This window comes from Sciurus vulgaris, assembly GCF_902686455.1.
Source record: "Sciurus vulgaris genome assembly, chromosome: 14".
NCBI lineage: Eukaryota > Metazoa > Chordata > Mammalia > Rodentia > Sciuridae > Sciurus > Sciurus vulgaris.
The window spans coordinates 6,735,549-6,754,374 of NC_136475.1; the positions used below are offsets into that span (position 1 = coordinate 6,735,549).

Sequence of the window (18,826 nt, forward strand, 5' to 3'; positions counted from 1 at the left end):
AACTTGGCCTAAGTGGAATGCTCATCAGGGGACCCTTTGCCTTCCAGCTCATTGTGGAAGTTGGCTCATTTCAGAAGCCCTTCTAGCTCCTCCCTGGCTGTGCTCCTCAACCACGATTCAGACATGTGCAAAGAGCAGACCGGATTTCAGCTTCTGAAATGGCTTGGATGCTCCACCCCAGAGCAGCCCATCAGTGCTGAAGGACAATCTGTTGGCTGAAGTAATGAACAATGTCCTGGGGTCAGCAAACTATGGCCACATCTGGCTTGTCTGTGTGTGACCTATGAGCTTTCTACTTTTTATGAGTTGGGGAAATAACCCCAAAGCATACGCAACAGAGACGCCATACAGAGCTTGCAAAAGCCCAGGGATTTACTAGCTGCCTATTTACAGAGAAAGTGCCTCCCTCTGGGTAATGATATTAGGGATTTAACTAGTGTAGGACACCCTAGGGCAGTCGACACTACAATAAGATGACAGACACATGGGGCAAAGACACTTGGAATATCTTTAATGCGCCAGGCATTTTAGACATCTGTAAAATTACCTTATTTCAGAAATCACTTCCTCTTAGGTACAGAGTCTGTATTCAGGATCAGAGACACACACACCACTGAGTCCTCAACGGCACCACATGCTACATGCGACCCACTCTGGCGCCTCATGCTGGGTAGCAGAGCCACCCCCACCACAGGGCTGGGTCCATGCTGCAGACACCCCGAGTGTTGCACTCCCAGGTGTCCCACGCATGTGACCATCACCCTGAGGAGCTTAGTGACACACCTGGTGCACAGGCAGCACCTGCTCCACTCCATCATTCAAACGCTGAGGCACTTGATGCTCTTGGTGAAATGGGATCACAGTTATCGCAGGAGTTCACTGTGAGGGAAGAGACCTTTTTCTCATAATTAAAACTTGCACATACTTAGATCTGAAAATTCACGTGCGTTTGTTTTCCCACCAGGGGGATCCATGCACTGTTCACATAAATGAAAGCATGTCTATTTCCAAATGCAGTGATAGAAGCACACAGAGAACCTGCTTGGACAACACTGGCTTGTGTCACCCACAGGTCAACATCTGGTTGTTCTTAAAGAAATGTTCATTTCCAAAATGAATGTTCTAACGCACCTTGTGTGATTCGTCTAGCTAATAACACTCTTATCCTTCTGCCCTTGCAGCGGCTCCAGGCATCTCAAGGTGCCCTGCGGCTGAGGCTCTGACGGCACTGGCCAGGGGCAGGTGGGGCGCCAGCAGTTTCTGCCAGCCTCCTGGTGACTCCAGCAGAGAGCCCTGGTGCTCTTCCTGTTCTCAGTCACCCTTATGAAAGCCCTTGAGGTAGTCCTCGGGTCAGGCAGCAGTCTCTTCCATGAGATAAGAAACTAAGGCACAGAGAGGTAACGGGCTCCACTGACACTGGACCAAGACAGAGCCAAGGTCAGGATCAACCGAACATGAACAGCGCCTCCTCCCTCAGCGTCTGGCAGCGCTGACACGGGACAAACCAATGGGGAGCCAGGCGGGTGCCTCCTGTGCCAAGGACGGCGTGGAAGGGCAGAGGGCAGCTCTGAGCCAGCCTCCACCTGACCCAGAAGAGAAGCACCTCAAACTCTAGGAGGGCCCAGCCACAGCGCCCGCTCTCACCCAAAGCCGTACCTCCCTCAAACACATGCCCCACGTGGCTTTCTCAGAAACCCCACCAGGAGCCGACCGCGCTTCCTAACAGCCCATCTCTCCGCTCCTCACCGCAAGAGCTGCAGAGCCCTCCCAGTGCCCCCGACCTGAGTCCCCAGGCCCAAGGCATGCAGAACCTAGACAGCCCTGGCCCACCTCCCGCCACTTGTCGGCGGCTGGCTGTGCACCTGCCCTCCATCGGTCTGCCCTCTGCCTTCTCTGAAGCTCCCAGACACCAGCCCCGCTGCTCTGGGCCTAGGCACTGCCTTCCCACTGGCCTTCTTATTTCGCTCTGATACAGACGTTATCCTCCACACTCGGGTAACTGGGAGGACTTTGATTTTCTAATTCCAAATTACAAGTGATTCTGGCCCCACTGCCCTTCCGTGTGACCCTACCATCACCACCCAGGGCCACACCCATGAGACCGGTTTTAACCACCACTCCTTCACGTCGCCATAAGCTCCCACATCTCATCCTATGTGAGGCGGCGATGTTATTCCTGCTCTTTCTTAAGTCACCTGACTGCAGAAACTGCCAAGCAAAAATGAGTAAGGGAGGCCAGCAGGCACCCAGAAAGCTTCCCCCGGATCTGCTGTGACGTCCTGGACACTCTAAGCTCACACGGAACACAATGACATCTTCCGCCCACTCCTAGCAATGGGGCCTCCTGAGGAGCCCATGAAGTGTCAGTCGACCCGTTACTTGGAAGCCACATCTGAGGAACCCATCTGCGGAGCCACCCAGACCCGCGTGGCACTCTAGACTACGCCCTGCCCAGCTGGCGGACAGACGCTCCTTCAGAAGCTGCCCCTGCAGCTCCAGCCAGTGGTGTGTGGTGCGCGGAGCTCAGAGCGCAGGAGAACATGCAGAGGAAAAGCCACCTGCCTCTGGCCAGGGCCACTGGGGAGTGGAAGCCGCCTTCTCCATAACCCTTGGAGAGGCTTTACAAAGGTTGAAAGTAAGTGAAGGAAAGGGAACTCAGCAAATGTGCATTTAGAATTCTGGTTAAAACAATGCTAAGTGCGAACCGTGTTCCAAAGACCCGCCCACCCTCTCATGCTGACTCGATGCTCACAGGGCCGGCTGCTGCCTCTAAACATGCAGAGAGCAGGCGGAGGCCGTCGTGCAGGCCCACCCCCAGGACCCCGACGGGCAGCCACCAGGAAGAGGCGAAGAAAACGGCCTTCTCCAAGACACCACGCACGGTGCAAAACTGAGGGCAGCCGGTGCATGTGCGTCTAGAGCTAGTGGGGCCTGAATGAGGTGGGGCAGTCCAGCAGGGAGCGCACAAAGGTCCACTGTGTCCCAGCACTGCGGGGCTGCAGCAGGGAAGGACCCCCAGAGGCCCCCCCGCGCCCGCCCTCTGGGAGGAGAGGCTCCGCGCCCAGGGCCAAGTGTAGAAAGACCTTCCGAGAAGAGCACGCACGCAGGAGAGCCAAATCCCAGTCGTGCCGGGAGGGGCGGTTTGCTCTTCCCTGGGGGCACCTGCTTCAGGCTCCAGAAGCCTGTGGAGCACTCTGCCCTGCCCGGCGACTCCCTGAGCAGCGCGCAGCTCTTCGGGAGCTGCCTCCGCTTCTCGGCCCCGCGCCGGGGCCTCTCTTCCTGGCCTTCATAGCTTGATGAACGCCACGGGCTGAGGCTGCTGCTCCACGTCGGGGGGCGGGAAGACGCTGGATATGGCTATGTCCACGATGCCCTGGCACAGTTCTGCATAGAGCCTCCTGAAACGTGTTTTCAGAAATGTCACTGAGGTTGTTCATCAGTGTACAAGTGAAAAATCAAAGGCTTCTCTTGTGGTTTTTATAAAAATATTTTTCTAGTTGTTGGTGGACCGTTATTTTATTTATTTGATTTATAGGTGGTGCTGAGAATTGAACCCAGAGCCTCATGCATGCTAGGCAAGGGCCCTACCACCAAGCCACAACCCCAGCCCTTTTGTATCTCTTTAAACCAAGCTCTGCCTTAGAAGTTCCACCTTGTGACCGTCATTACAAAACTGGCTTCCATCACATAGACAAATCCTGCAGGAGGCCTGCCTGAGGTAAAGAATTCGCTCGACAGATGGGTGGCACACGCCTTTTATCCCAGCAGCGTGGGAGGTCGAGGCAGGGGGAGCAGCTTCAGCAACTTAGTGAGACCCTGTCTCTAAATGAAATTCAAAAAAGGGCTGGGGATGTGGCTCAGTGGTTAAGTACCCCTGGGTTCAATCCCTAGTACCAAAGCTGGGGGTGGGGGGAATTCAACAAATCACTTCTGGAAGGCCCTGCAGGTGAACCAAACAGACCACCTCTGCTCTGACCCGCAGAGAAGACAGTCAGCAATTTCAATATGGTTTGAGAGCCACCTGCCTGCCTGGGAGGGTGGACACACACAGCCGGCATTCCCCAGCACAGGACCAACCCGCCACCCCTTCGGCTCCCTTTCCTCCTCCTCCTTGTTGAAACAAGTGGATAGGCATTGAAAAGTCACTTCCTTCGACACAAGAACGAGACCACAGGGCCCCGTCTTGCACCTCAGCATGGCGTGGGCAGCCACCAGGACCACCTCACTCTGAGACCCCTATCCCATGCAAATCATGTCCCCCAAAGACAAAATCTGTTCACATTTCTGTTGAAATACATTCATAATACAATGGTCTGGGCAGTGCCCACCTCCCTCCTCAAGGGGACTTCCTTGGGGACACTCAACTTTACCTGTCCCTGAGGACCCCCCCACTCCCACCAAGACTGGGCAGAGGGGGTCCAGCAGACATCGAGTGGCAGCACACGGGCCAGGGAGAGGACCCCATAAAAGACAGGGCACTGACGCAGAGCCATGAGGGTCCAGACGAAAGGTCTGGGGGCGGCTCTAGCAAAAGCTCTTCAGGGAAACAGGTGAGCGTCCCTCAGGGACACAGGGGTGCTGAGGGTGGGGGAGGTCAGAGGCTCTCCGCACACTCCGGTGTGAAGTCATTGTCCCCCTCCACTCCCCTTTGGGCATCCTTAGCCCCTCATGGGGGTGAAAGAGGCACACCTAGCCCTTCTAGTACCACTGCCTCCGGCTGAGGCCAGCACTTGCCGGCCCTGCTCAGGGGGTTCCATCCTGCACAGAGGAGCTACCTTAGGGGAAACAGCTTCATTAACATCCAAAGAAGCTTCGAGAAGAAACTAAAACAATCACTTCCCTTCTCCATTCAGTGGGTTCCCTTCCTTCTTTTCCACACCTGATACTTGGATGTCTGACTGCATTCCACCTTCTATTCCCTGAGCACCCGACTTCCATACGTGGCACTAATGTACTCAGAAGCCCCATCTGACATTCTCAAGACTCTCCACGGGAAGCCCGCCCCGCTACCCCAACCCCAGCTGATGTGTAAGGATGGGCTGAACTAAATAAATCTCCCACCAAAGCCACTAGGTAGTAGAAAGGTGACATAAAGATGTCTCTACTTAAAGCACAAACAATAACTCAAATGAGGAGCAGTGTTAACCAGGAATACATTCAATGAATGTTTACAGAGAACAATGTATCCAGCAGAATGCTGGGCTCTGAGACTCAGTGATGAGAAGGACCCAGGCCACCCCCTCATGGTCTAGGCAACCTAGAAAGGAACAAAAGCCAGTCAATTGGTGGCAATCAACACCGTGAAGGAAATTCCTAAGACTCTGGCTGAAGGACATCGAGATTGCCCAGGGACGGCTTCTTGACACGCCATTCTGGCAGAGAAGGAGCCAGTCATGGTAAGACTGGTGGCAGTGGAGGGGACTCCACACAGGGAATACAGCCAGCACAGAGCCACCAAGGGAAATGGCGGCTTTAGCTGCAGCTGGACAGCCCCAAGGATGGAGGGAGAGGTCTGGTTCTAATCCCGGTGTGACCTGAGATCTGGTTTTCACCTTTCCACTCTGGCTGGTCTGGGAAGGACCAGACGTGGAGATGCCAGGGGGCTCTTTCCAATAGCCTTCGGTGACGGCAGACGACCTGCCAAGAGCAACAACACTGACAGTGACGGCAGAGGGCAGAGGAGGTCGGGGGCAGAGCCCACGGCTCAGTGGGCAGAACTGAGGGGGACGGCAGGGGGAGGAAGGATCTGTGTCAGGTTCCCACTTAGACTGGGGACAGGGTGGTGGCCCTGCATCCCCTGCGGAGGGAGGGCGAGGGGGCTGCCTATGGACACCCTCCCAGGATCTGGGGAGGCAGGACCAGGTGTGGGTCTAGAGCTCTAGACTGTGTCAATCTGGTGGTTTTAAAACGGCGAAGCCAAGTGAGCCCACATCCAGAGAAAGCGTGGCAGGGGCAGGAGACATGCACCCCAGGCGAGGGCAGAGGCCAGGAGAGCGACAGGGGGCCAGGCTGCCTAGCACACCCCGGGCTCCAAGCCTCCAGGGAAGGGCATGCGGCAAAGGGTGGCTGGGCCCTCGAGTGCTGCTGACAGGCCCAGGGAAGTGAGCAGAGAATGGGCTGCAGGACTTGCTGGGGACCTTCAAAGAACAGCCTCTGTGGGTGGTCAGGATGGAGGCCAGCCTGGAGGAGACCTGCACACAGACGGGCATTGAGGAAGAGGAGGCAGCTCCTGGGATACTGCTCTCCAGGGGCTGGGCTGTGAAGGACAGGGAGAGGGAGTGGTCGCCACAGCCTACGAGGATATCCCACAGGAGGATATTCTTGAAGAGCTGGGAAATCAGTGTGGGAACATGGTGACGGTGACGGAGCCAAGCAGCAGGAGGGGGAGTGAAGCGCAGTGGGCAGGGCGGGAGGGCGGCACAGAGCACAGAGCAGGGTTAAGTCTGGAAGGACAGAGGCGACTCGGGCGGCTGCCAACGTGGAGAAGGGAGATGGCTGCTCTGCTCCCACCGCCTACATGATGGCGCCTCTCCCCAGGATCTCAGATGCCAACAGCACCTCCCTGCGGGGCCTTCTGCTCAGTCACACCCCCCCCCCCCCCCGCCCCGTTGACCGCTGGTGCCTAATCCGGTCTTCATCTCGCCCACAGCTCCTCTCCCCCGAGGGCAGGGCCCGGGCCTCTGCTCACTCCCGAGGATGCAGAGCCTGGCACTGTCAGGCTGGGTGCAAACTGGGAGCCTGTGACGGCTGCAGGGACTGACGGGCAAAGCAGGTCACACCCGTCCGTCATCAGGCAGGAGACTACTGATTATCCACACTGTCCCCCCAGGCGTGGGGCCTTCATTGGAAAATCACTTCAGTTTCTCCAAGGGGAGACATGAGAGCCAGGAGAGCGTCCTGATGCGATGAAAGGGGGCCTTCAGGAGCGAGGGAGGGTTCAGTCCCAGCGACCTGCCTGCACAGAAGGTCCCCACGGGCTCCCTCACCTTCACCTTTCATTACTCCACAGGTGTTGCTCCCACGGCAGCCAGAGTGAACGGAAGCCCCCAGGGGCAACTTCGGTCCATCGGAGTGTCTCCCGACCTGCCCAGAGCCCGGCACAGGCTCTGCATCCTCATCAACTAACCCTCCCATGCCCTCTGGGGCACCCGAACCCCTCCCCTTGCCTGCCAGCTCCAGCTCCGCCATGTCCACCGTGCCTTCTCAGACCACCTCCTGCCTGGGGTGCCCCTAAACCTCCCCTCTCCATACTCCCAGGATCCTGCTCATGCAACCTGTCACATGAGGGTCTCTCGGCCATTATTAGTTTTGCTGTAAGCTCTCATGGCATCTGCCACGGATCTGACTGACTACCACATGGGGAAATGGGCGAGCAAATGGCACAGCTAAGCCCCCCACCAGCCAGGTCCTCCTCAAGGACCCTGTCACCCTGGAAGCCCCCTGACAGCAGCAAAGGGTAGATCTGAACCTCAAACTATTCCACATGCACAACCAACGCCCCCACCTCTCCTCGCTTACTGAGCACAAGCAGGGGCGCCGTTGACCTCGATGAGCCAGACCTTCAGCTCCTCGTCCACCATGAAGTCGAAGCCAAAGAGCTGGAAGCTCTGGTACGGGAGGTGTTTGGTGCTGATGGCAGGCTCCACGCTCAGGAGGCAGCTCCTGTAGGGCAGAAGGCGGGGACAACTTGCTGAGAGCTGGGTCGAGGAGGCCGAGGTGCACGAGGTGTGCTTAGAGGATTTTATATAAAATGCAAATAAATACTGGCTTCAACTGACTTCTCCCTTCAAGACAGATTACCAAGAGGTTACTTAAGAGAATGCTACTCAGCAAGCCATTTGTCAGAATCCACCGTAACCACTTGTTCTTCCAGGCAAAGGCTGCTGTCCCAGGCCTGGAAGGCAGCTCGGCACTGAGTCAGTGAGGACTCTGTGACTGCAGATGCCACCAAGGTGGGGGAAGGCCCTGCCGCCACACCTTCCTGTACGCCTACCTATAAAATATGGCTTTCCATTTGGCGGAAAGCATCATTTGCAAAAAGAATGCTGGCCTCACTCATTTCTTTGGCTAGCTCTAGTTCTACAGCCAAATTATTGCTAATTAAAAGATTTCAGAACTATACACATTACAACTAAAAGTTGGGGCTGGAGTTGGGGCTCAGTGGTAGAGCACTCACCCAGCATGTGTGAGGCACTGGGTTCAATTCTCAACACTCCGTATAAAAATAAATAAATAAAAAAGGCCCATCAACAACTAAAACAAATATTAAAAAATAAGTAAATATTGGGCTGGGGCTGGGGCTCAGTGGTAGAGTGCTTGCCTGCCATGTGTGAGGCACTGGGTTCAATCACTGGCACCGCATATAAATAAATAATAAAATGAAGGTCCATCGACAGCTAAAAAAAATATTTTAAAGAACCTAAATATTGAGCAACAGCACTGAATTATTATTAGCATCAACTACTATTTGAAAATATTAATGGATTTCAGAGACACAGAAAAAAGTTGCGAGTGAATCTTAGGAACATGAGAAGCACAGGAGTCAGGATCAGGCCAGGATCTGGGACCAGTTCTCTAACTTTTTTGTTGTCAGGAAATGAACCCAGGAGCAGTCTCCAACGGGGCTCCATGCCAGCCCTTCTTATTTTTTATTTTGACAGGGTCTTGCTCAGTTGCCCAGGCTGGTCTTGAATTTGCAATCCTCTCGCCTAAGCCTCCCGAGTCAGTGGAATCATAGGTGTGAGCTTCTACCCCTGGTATTTTTTAACCTTTCTAAACCAAACTTTGATTTCCTTACCTAGTTGGGGTTAAAATTCTAGCTCTACTTAGTGTTGAGAGTTCACTGAGACAATGACCTAAGGAACCTGGTGCGACTCCTGGTACCTAGGAGCCATTTAATAAGTGTCACTCTTAAGAATAGCACATTTCATTAACTCACCAACAGTAATGACAACACATTCATTATTTCTGCATAATAAATGTACATAAAATAGTAAACACATTTATTACTTCATTCTCTAGTACCAACATCCCAGAATCTGTTTCTTCATTTCTTCAGCTGTTTCTGTTTTATGAAGATCTTCCCTGACGTTTCCCTCTGCTGGATGGTGGGCAAAATATTTATGCTAGTAAATAAATGTGTTCTGGTGACTCTGGCCTCACCAGAGGCGACTGTCCTTCCATTCAGCTGTGTGTTCAGAAGGAAGAACGTGCAGGGAAGGGGCTTCCGCGTGACTAACTCTAAGACATACCCTCGCAGGGAGGTTTTGACTTCTGACTTTAAAAGGACCAGAGGCCTTGAACTTAGGGAGAGGTCTTGTTCCCCAGCCCTCTTCCACTAGCCAACCCCAATTTCAATATTCTTATATTTCTTCCTTCCCCCAAAATAAAATGTTTCTATAGATGTCTAAATCTTTGAAAACAATTTTGGGAAGGTTAGTCATTCACCTTTTTTTTTTTTTTTTCTTTTTCTGGGTACCAGGGATTGAACACAGAGGCACTTAACCACACAGCCGTATCCGCAGTCCTTTTATGTTTTATTTCGAAACAGGGTCTTATGAAGTTGCTTGGGAGCTTGCTAAGTTGCTGAGGCTGGCCTCAAACTTGCAATCCTCCTGCCTCAGCCTCCTGAGCCAGAGGGATTACAGGTGTGCACCACTGCACCCTAGCCATTAGTTTCTCATCCACACTGGCCAGTCACACCTCACATTTTAAAACATATGTCACCAACAGGGCATGGTGGTGCACACTTACTTCCCAGCTATTCGGGAGGCCCGGGCAAGAGGATCATCAGTTCACCCAGAAGTTTGAGACCAGCCTGGGCAACACAGTGAGACCTTGCTTCAAAAAACATTTTAAATCTGCTCTATGAGAGAATGCCCTGAAGATATTTAAATTAAAATATCCTTTAAATTATTACAATTAAGGAAAAAGGAAAAACCCAGCCAGAACCACTCCGAAACTAAACCCCGTGCTTCCTCTGCTGGCGCTCCAGATGGGAGAGTCGCCGGGACGCGTCTTCATTATCAGTCTTCATACGGCGCATCTTTTTTTGGCAGCAGTGGGCAGGCAGGGGGAGGGAGACTGGAACAAAGAAGGGAACCTGGGAGCAGTGAGAAGGAGCGTTCACAGCGCCCACAAAGGGCAAGGCGGGTGTTGGCAGCCACGGAGGAGCAGCAGAGGAGCAGGTGCAACCCCTGCCTGGACAGGGACCCTTCCTCCTGCAGGGTTTATTTACCTGGTATCAGAATTCTAATCATCTATAATGCCTGAAAAAATGGGACTCCAAGCCCTGAATCCTGCCAGACTCTGTAAGAGGACATTAGGGAAAGTCTCAGGCACTGCAGCAAGGTGGCAGCGACACAGCAGATAAACAGACCAGCAGAACGGAAGGGAGACTCAGGCACACACCCTCGGCAAGCAGCCCTGACTTCTGATGAAAGCCAGAATCGTGGCTCTCGTGGGCAGGGCATTTTTCAAGGGGGCTCAGAGGTGCTGTGAATGTTTCGGAGTTTGACTTGCATCACAGTTTGGTAAGTGTATGCGTGATTAGGACTGGAGACGAAGCTCAGTTGGTAAGAGTGCTTGCCTCGTGTGCATAAGACCCTGGGGTCAATTCCCAGCACCACGAGAAAAAAAAAATGTATGTACAATTAAAAACTTCCTAAATAGCATACTTTATTTATGTTAAATTTCATGTAAAAAAATAAAGACCTCAACTGGATTAATAAACTGTGATAGATTAGCCCTAAAAAATTATTTCTAGGCATATTAAGAAACAGGACCAGGCTGGGGAGATAGCTCAGTTGGCAGAGTGCTTGCCTTGCATGCACCATAATAGATACAGACCTATTTGTCAGGGGTAGGCAAACATTTTTTATAAAGGGCCTGATAGTTAATATTTTAGGTTTTTTAGGCTACATACAGTTGCATAACCTCTTCTGTCTCTTTTTTCCTTCCTTTCTTTTTTTAACAATCCTTAAGTCTTTATTCATTTATTTATTTATTTAGTACTTGGGATGGACCCCAGGGCTGCTGTACCATGAGCTGCACCCACAACCCTTTTTATTTTTTTATTTTGAGACAGGGTCTTGCTGAGTTTCCAGTTGGCTTGGAACTTGCCATCCTCCTGCCTCAGTTTCCCAAGTAGCAGGGATTGTACGTGTGTGCCACCCTGCCTGGCTACAAAATATTTAAAAAATTTAAAGACCATTCTTAGCTCACAGACCTTACAAAAACAGGCATTTGGCAGGTTCTGGCCTATAGTGTGCAGTTCACACTGGTCACAGGAAATCCGGATTTTGGAGTTACCAGACAAGGATGTTCAGGAATTGCCAATGGTAAGTTCGAAAAAATACAAGATAAGTGGGAGCATTTGTGAGAGAATTGTAGCCTCAGAGAAAAGAAGCAAACACAAATTTTAGAACTAGAAAAGCACAATAGCTAGAATGGTGAACTCAAAAGGCCAGACGAAGGGCAGGTTCTGAAAGCTTCAGCGTTTGAAAACGTTTTGACAGGTGGCAAACCACAGCTGGCAGAAAAGCAGGAGTGGAACCAGGAAGAGAAAAAATGGCACGAAAAGGCTCAGGAGTGGGAACCAGGGCAGGAAGAGAACCCAGAAGACCCCGGAGGCGCCCTCAGCAAAACCCATAACACTCGGCCAAGAGGAAACACAGAGCGAGAGCAGCACAGTGCTTCCCGCTGGCTTCGCAGAAGAAGGCTCAGAACCGGTGACAACGGCATGCCGCCTTCAACGTGGTGGAATAAGTGAACTGCCGACCTGGACATGGATTTCCAGAGAAAATGTCTTCAAAGAACAGACAAAAGACAGTATCAGAGTAATAACTGAATAATCCATTACAAGCAGACATTCCTTAAAACGTACTCAATGAGCAAGACACAAGGGGGCAGGCCTGTAATCCCAGCGGAGGCTGAGGCAGGAGGATCGCAAGTTCACGGCCAGCCTCAGCAACTTAGCCAGACCTTGTCTCAAAATGAAACTCCATGAATACATAAATCTGGCTGAGTTCAATCCTCCATACACATGAAAATCACAATACAGTGGGCAGTGTTAGCAAACTATAAGGGCCCAAGGCTTTTGCCTTTTATTTGAAGTGGTAAATTATTAACGCTAAAAAGGCTGTGAAATGTTAGGTAAGAGGTTAATCCCTAGATCAACCACTAAAGGAAACAAAACAAAAAGCCAGAGGGAGATAGCCAACCAGGCATAGTGACACACTCCTGTAATCCAAGCGCCTCGAGGAGGATCACAGTTCAAAAGCACCCTCACAACTTAGTGAGGCCCTAAGCAACTTAGAGTGACCCTGTCTCTAAATAAAAAATAAAGAGGGCTGGGATGTGGCTCAGTGGTTAAGCACTCCTGGGTTCAATTCCTGGTACCAAAGAGAGAGAGCCAAACACTCAGTAGAAAAATTAAAATGAAACTTTAAAATAACATACAAATAATTCAAAAGAAGGAAGGAAAAGGAGAGATTTAAAAAGAGATAGGAAAAACAGACAATAGATAATAGAGTATCATATTGGAATAAGATTTTAAAAATAAAGAATCAAATCACTGCTACCAAAAACCTACCTTAAATCTAGAGTATGATATAGCATATAACATAGAAAATAAGAGACAAAAATAAAGGGGTGGGACACAACACACCATGGAAACACAAATCAGAAGAAAGCGGTACTGCCTCAACCAAAATCAGACAAAATCATTCAGAAAGTAGTAAAGACTAACTGGAGATAAAGACGAATTACATCCTGATAAAATGGCCAGTTCCAAAGAAGAGGACAATACTGAACGCAGGTGCACCTAACAACTGATCCTCAAGACAGATGAAGAAGAACCCAGTACAAGAGAAAGGAGGTGCCAGTCCACAGCCATGCCTGAGGACGCCATCGCTCTTCCTTGCAATGAAGACAGGCACCTGTCAGTCAGCAAGGAGACTTGCTCAGCCTTGACCTGACGGCAAAGGGAACTCGCCAGCTACAGCAGAGCCCGCCTCATGTCAGTGCACTACCATAGCCCACGCCATGGGCCACAGAACAAATTTCAACAGAACTCCAAAAATGGAATCACATTTCAGGTATGTCCCTGAGACCATAATCCAATTACTAGGAAATCCTCAAATGTCTGGACATGACGCAAAAAGTTTTAAGTCCTATAAGAATCAAGGATTAAGTCACAAGGGAAAGTGAAAAATATATCAGTATAAATAATAAGAACACAACATCTGTAGGAGGGAGCTAATGCAGAACTTGGAAGAAAACCGTAGGCATCAAATGATTGTTGTTTTAAAAATAAGTCTCTCGGGGAGATAGCTCAGTTGGTAGAGTGCTTGCCTCGCAAGCACAAGGCCCTGGGTTCAATCCCCAGCACCACAAAAAAAAAAAAAAAAAAAGTCTCTCAATTCAATGAGCTAAACTTTCACCCTAAGAAACAAAAGAAGAGAAAATTAATTCCCCTCCAGGAGAAGCAGGAATGAAAAAGCATAAATCAAAGAAATTGAAAACAAAAACAACAGAGAAAATCAATAAAGCCAAAAGTTAATTTTTGTGAAAAGTTTTGAAATATTAATAACCCTCTAACCAATCCCTCTAACTAGAGAGAAAATATAAATGATCAATACCAGGAATGAAAGAAGTGACATCATTACAGATCCTACAGGTATCAAAATGAAAATGAATATCATCAATAATTTTTGCCCATAAATTAGACAACGTGAGTGGAACAATTCCTTCAGGCATAAACACGCAAGGCTCCTAGGAAGGCGGTGTGTTACCTTACGATATGCTTGATTTGCAGTAAGATACTGCTTTCCAAGGTGATGTTCAGAGCGCTTGTCAGGTACTGGTTGAACTCCTCGAAGAACATCTCGTTCCCTTCTTCGTACTTGCCGTAATTCTTTGAGTACTCCTTCTGAATGCAGTGGTTGGTCAAGTGGCAGGTCTTGTCTTGGAAGTCGTCGACATGATACGGTTCTGATGCGGTTCGGAGCACACCCTCTCGGTAGAGGTAGATGTTATACTCATGGTCCACCAAGACCCAGCTTCTGCAATCCGACACAAGCACCGCGTTACTGGGGCTACCTCAGCTTCTCCACGCTGTGTGTGCATGCAGTCCCTAGGGGCAATGGTAGGCATCAGCTCTCTCTCTGAGGTGTGTCAGGTGGCAAATGAGGGAGGTGGGTTCTGGAATCACACAGGGCAAACCATGAGCTAGCCAAGACAGTGGGTTATCACCATAACGATGTGGAGACGTCAATCCATTAAAAACATAGCATGTTGCCAAGACTTGGCTGGGTTTTGGGGCCACTAAGAAGCCTCCCTTTGCCCCTTCGGTGTCTGCAGAAGAGCAGCACACATCAGAAAGTGATCCTGATTTGGGCTGATGTCTGAGAAGCAGCAAGTCATTGCAAAGGCCTCAGGGAGACCAGCATCTTGACCAGGAGCTGACTGCAAGGCCAGGGGCGAGCTGGGAGGAGGCCGTTTGGCTTCAGAAAGCACCACATAAATTCTATCTGCATGACAGGCTCTTGGTTCAGAAACTGAAAATCCAGCAACCCAAGGTATGCTCGTGACATCTGTACAAAGCGTGCCACAAAACTGAAGCGGGGACAAACTGGCAGGGTCACACAACGCATTATGTCTGGACTGAGGTTCCTGTGTACACCTTGGCTTCCTCCACAAGGAAGCCGTGTGCAAATACACTCTTCTCTGCACCCACCAGTCATTTTCGTAAAGGAGAATACTTTCAAAGAATAAAACCCATCACCCCAGTACCGTTTCCTAGACAGAAGAAATACTGAAATAAAAGGAGAAAGTCAGGTAGAGCTCGGTACGTTCCCCGTGCTCAACACAAAGGCCCCCTCACATTGCATGTCCCTCTTCCCACCGGGCCCCGCCCCGTCCTCTCCAGACCGATGAAAACAAGCTGCGGACCCCGAAGTATTACCGAATGTCAAACTTGCGGTGACCTGGCTCCAGAAGCAGAGGGTGCTCAAGGTACTTCTGGATCACGTGCACTTGGCCCTGGTTGTCTATGAAATCCAGAAGCTCGGAAGCCTCGGAGGAGATGAGAATGCCTTCGCCTAACAGAACAGAAGCAAGACACACCAATCCAGCTCAGGCCAATGGCAAGGCGCACCACGAAGCCAGGAAGGAGACAGACGCAGCCGAGACGATCCCACGGGAGGCTCCCGGTGGCCTGCTCACCCCTCTCCCTCTCCCCCGCCCCTCCCCAAGTCCCCTTACTCTCACCTTGTCCCCACAAGAGCACCTGGGATTACCCAGCTGACTCTTCTGCCACATAGGTTTCTCATCACTATCTTGGAAGGCTCCAACCATGACGTTCCAGACATCCAAATTGTTTAAGCACTTGAACCAAATGCCATGTACTCTAGGTCACTGGCCACCATGAAGACTATGGTGCACATGACCAATAAATTCATTTCTAACACTGTATCTTACAGGAATATCAGCAAGGTTGGGGCACAGACACAAATGTAGGGATGTTCCTGTGTCACTGTAATAAAACAAATGGAAACACTTGAATTGTCCCTGAACATCAAACAAGTGATGTGTCCTTTTGAACACTTTGAGATGTAACATACCACAAAATTCATCATCTTTTTTTTTTGATAGGAGGGATTGAACCCAGGAGCGCTCAGCCACAGAGCCACATCCCCAGGCCTTTTTATGTTTTATTTAGAGACAGGGTCTCGCTGAGTTGCTTAGGGCCTTGCTAAGTTGCTGAGGCTGGTTTTGAACTCTCCATCCTCCTGCCTCAGCCTCCTGAGCCACTGGTGCCACCACACCTGGCAGAATTCACCTTCTGAAGTGTACAATGACGGGGATTTCCATGCGCTCAGGAGCTGGGCAGGCATCACTGTATCTAGACTTGGAACATCTTTATCACCTCCTCAAGAAAGCTAGGTCCCCATGGGCAGTCACATCCAGCCCCCGACGGCCCTAAATCCACCTCTGTCTCTGTGGATCTGCTTCTTCTGGACTTTCAAATACACAGCATCCTTCGGAGCGTGGCCATGGTGCTTGGCTAACTCTGCACAAGGCTTTCAAGTTCCTTCGTGTTGCAGGACGTTGTAATACTTCACTCCCTTCTATGGGTGAACAGCCTCTAGTGTACAGACAGGTCCATTTTGCTTATACAGCTCATTAACTGGACCCCTGGGTTGTCTCTGCTATTGCCTGGCTCTTTGTCCAGCTGCTATGAAGATTTGCCTCAAGTCTTTGTGTGGACAAAAACGTTTCAATTCTCTTGGAATTGTGTCTAGCAGCGGAATAGCTAAGTCATGTTAAACACCGTTTAACTTTTTTTGTTTTCTTTTTTGTACTAGGGATTGAACCCAGGGGTGCTTAACCACTAATCCATGTCCCCAGTCCTTTTTATGTTATTTAGAGACAGGGTCTTACTAGGTTGCTTAGGGTCTTGCTAAATTGCCGAGTCTGGCTTTGAACTTGTGATGCTCCTGCCTCAGCCTCCTGAGCCGCTGGGATGACAGGCACGTGCCACAGTGCCTGGCAGGTGTTCAACTCTGAGGGAGTACAAGACTCTTCCAAAACATCCGGACCACTGCATGTTACCACCAGTATTGTCTGAGTGCCCCACCAATGCTGGTTATCATCTGTCTTCTTGATTAGAGCCATCCCAGAGTACGTATGTATGTATATATGAAGGGATATCTTAAGTGGCTTTGATTTGCATTTCCCTACTAATAATGTTGAACATGTTTTCTTATGTTTATTAATTTGCATATTTTCTTTGGAGAAATGCGTATGCAGGTTCTTTGTCTATTTTCCAATTGGATTACTTGTCTTTGTATCATTGAGTCATAAGTGGCTCATGTGTGTGTGTTACAGACACAGGTCTCTTATCAGACATATGATTTGTAAATATCTTCAATTCCCAACAATGCCATTGCTGCACAGATCCCATGTGCTGCCTTTGTAAGGCCACACCTTCCTCCCTCCCCCATCCTGGTAACCATCAATCTCTTCTCCACTTCTATAATTCTGTCATTTCAAAATGTGTGCTGGAAGCAGTGGGAGCAGATTGCACGCCTGTAATCCCAGCGACTCGGGAGGCCAAAGCAGGAGGACCTCAGGTTCAAGGTCAGCCTCAGCAACTTAGTGAGACCATGTCTCAAAATAAAAAGTAAAAAGGGCTGGGGGTGCGACTCAGGGGCAGAGCAACCCAGGGGTCTATCCCTAGTTCAGCTAAAACAACAATGTTACACAAATAGAAGTGCACAGCACACTCTCTTCCCGACTAGTTTCTTCCACTTGGCATCATTCTCTGGAGATCCACCCCCGCCGCCATGTGCACTGGCAGCTCCTTTGCTGCTGGGTGGACTTCTAGGTACCAGTTTTCCAGTTTGTTTAATCATTTCCCTGTGGAAAGACATCTGGACTGTTTCTAGTTTGAGCTTCTTACAAAGGTAGCTGCTGTGAAGAATCACACAGAGGTCACTGAGTGAACCTAAGTTCTAACTGCTCTAGGACCCAAGTCCAGGAGTGTGCAGTTATTCGGGTGGCGTGGCAGACATGTGTCCAGGCTTGTTTCTTTCTGTCCGTCTCTTGTTTTGGATTTTGGTTTTGCTTTTTCGTTGCTGTTACCCAGGCTGGTCTCAAACTCCTGGGCTCAAGTGATCCTCCTGCCCGAGCTTCCCAAATGCAAGACTACAGGGGCACCTCACCATGCCCAGATCTAAGGCTTATTTTATAAGAAACTGCCAAACTTTTTGACAGTTTTGTCCAGAGAGGCTGTGCCACTTCACACTCCCACTAGCAAAGTGTGTGTGTGCCAGTTTATCCAGATTCTTGCTACCATTTACTATAATTAACCTATTTTAGCTACTTTATTACGGATGAAGTGACAGTCTGTTGTGGTTTTAATTTACCTTTTCCTAATATTTAACATCTGGAAAAATCTTTTCATTTGCTCATGTCTGTCTATGTAGCCTCTTCATTGAAAAGTATTTCCATGTTCTTCTGCCCATTTTCTAATCAGATTGTGGGCCTCCTGTTGCTGAATGCTGGTTTTGAAAGTTATTTATATTTTCCAGATCTGGCTCCCTTGTCATATATATGGCTTACAAATCCTTTCTTCCATCTGTACCTTGTCTTTTCATCCTTTTAATGGTGTATTTTACAGAGCAAAAGTTTTATTTTGATGAGTTTCAATTAACCAATTTTTGATTTTATGAACTGTACCTATGGAGCCAAGTTTAAGAATTCTTTGTAAAGTGCCTTAATACTGGGCAGAGAGATGAGTTCTACTTCATTCTTCTTTTATAAGGCTGTTGAAGCTATCTTGGGGCTTGCGTGTTTCCACATGAAGCTTTATGTTCGTGCAAAAACTTTGTTATGTCTTGATGGAATTACAGAAAACCAACAAGCACCTTTACTGGAGTTCTGAGACCCACTAACAGTCTGCCTCTTCATTTTTTAGGTGCTCCTTGGCCTCTTCTGTAATTTCTAATTTTTTTAGCATTCAGAGCCTATAGGTATTTTGTCAAATTTAGACCTAAGCATCTCATTTTCTCTGGGGCAACTGTAAATAATATTTTTTAAATTTTGGAACCATCACCTACTATCATAGGGTAGCTTCCCTGAAACTACCCTATGGGTACCTGCCGCACGGGGCCTGGCCCTCTCCCCTCCCATCTGCTCCAACCTTATATTCCTTGTGCTATTTCCTTATAAAAACTATTTTTTTTCTTTTTATTTTTTTTAGTTGTTGATGGACACAATATCTTTATTTTATTTATTTTTATGTGGTGCTAAGGATAGAACC

At 49.5% G+C, this 18,826-nt stretch overlaps 1 protein-coding gene across 1 annotated transcript in view; it reads right to left on the reverse strand.

The window, feature by feature from the left end:
* Positions 1 to 489: 489 nt before the first annotated feature.
* The window catches only part of TTL (tubulin tyrosine ligase), a 29,720-nt gene continuing 11,383 nt past the window's right edge, over positions 490 to 18,826 (reverse strand). Inside the window, exons 4-7 of the mRNA XM_079110672.1 lie at positions 14,966 to 15,101; positions 13,794 to 14,063; positions 7,519 to 7,662; positions 490 to 3,398 (exon numbers count right to left, since the gene is read on the reverse strand). Of these exons, the coding sequence (XP_078966798.1) occupies positions 3,287 to 3,398; positions 7,519 to 7,662; positions 13,794 to 14,063; positions 14,966 to 15,101 (662 nt within the window). The 3' untranslated portion in view covers positions 490 to 3,286. The remainder of the gene's footprint in view (positions 3,399 to 7,518; positions 7,663 to 13,793; positions 14,064 to 14,965; positions 15,102 to 18,826) is intronic.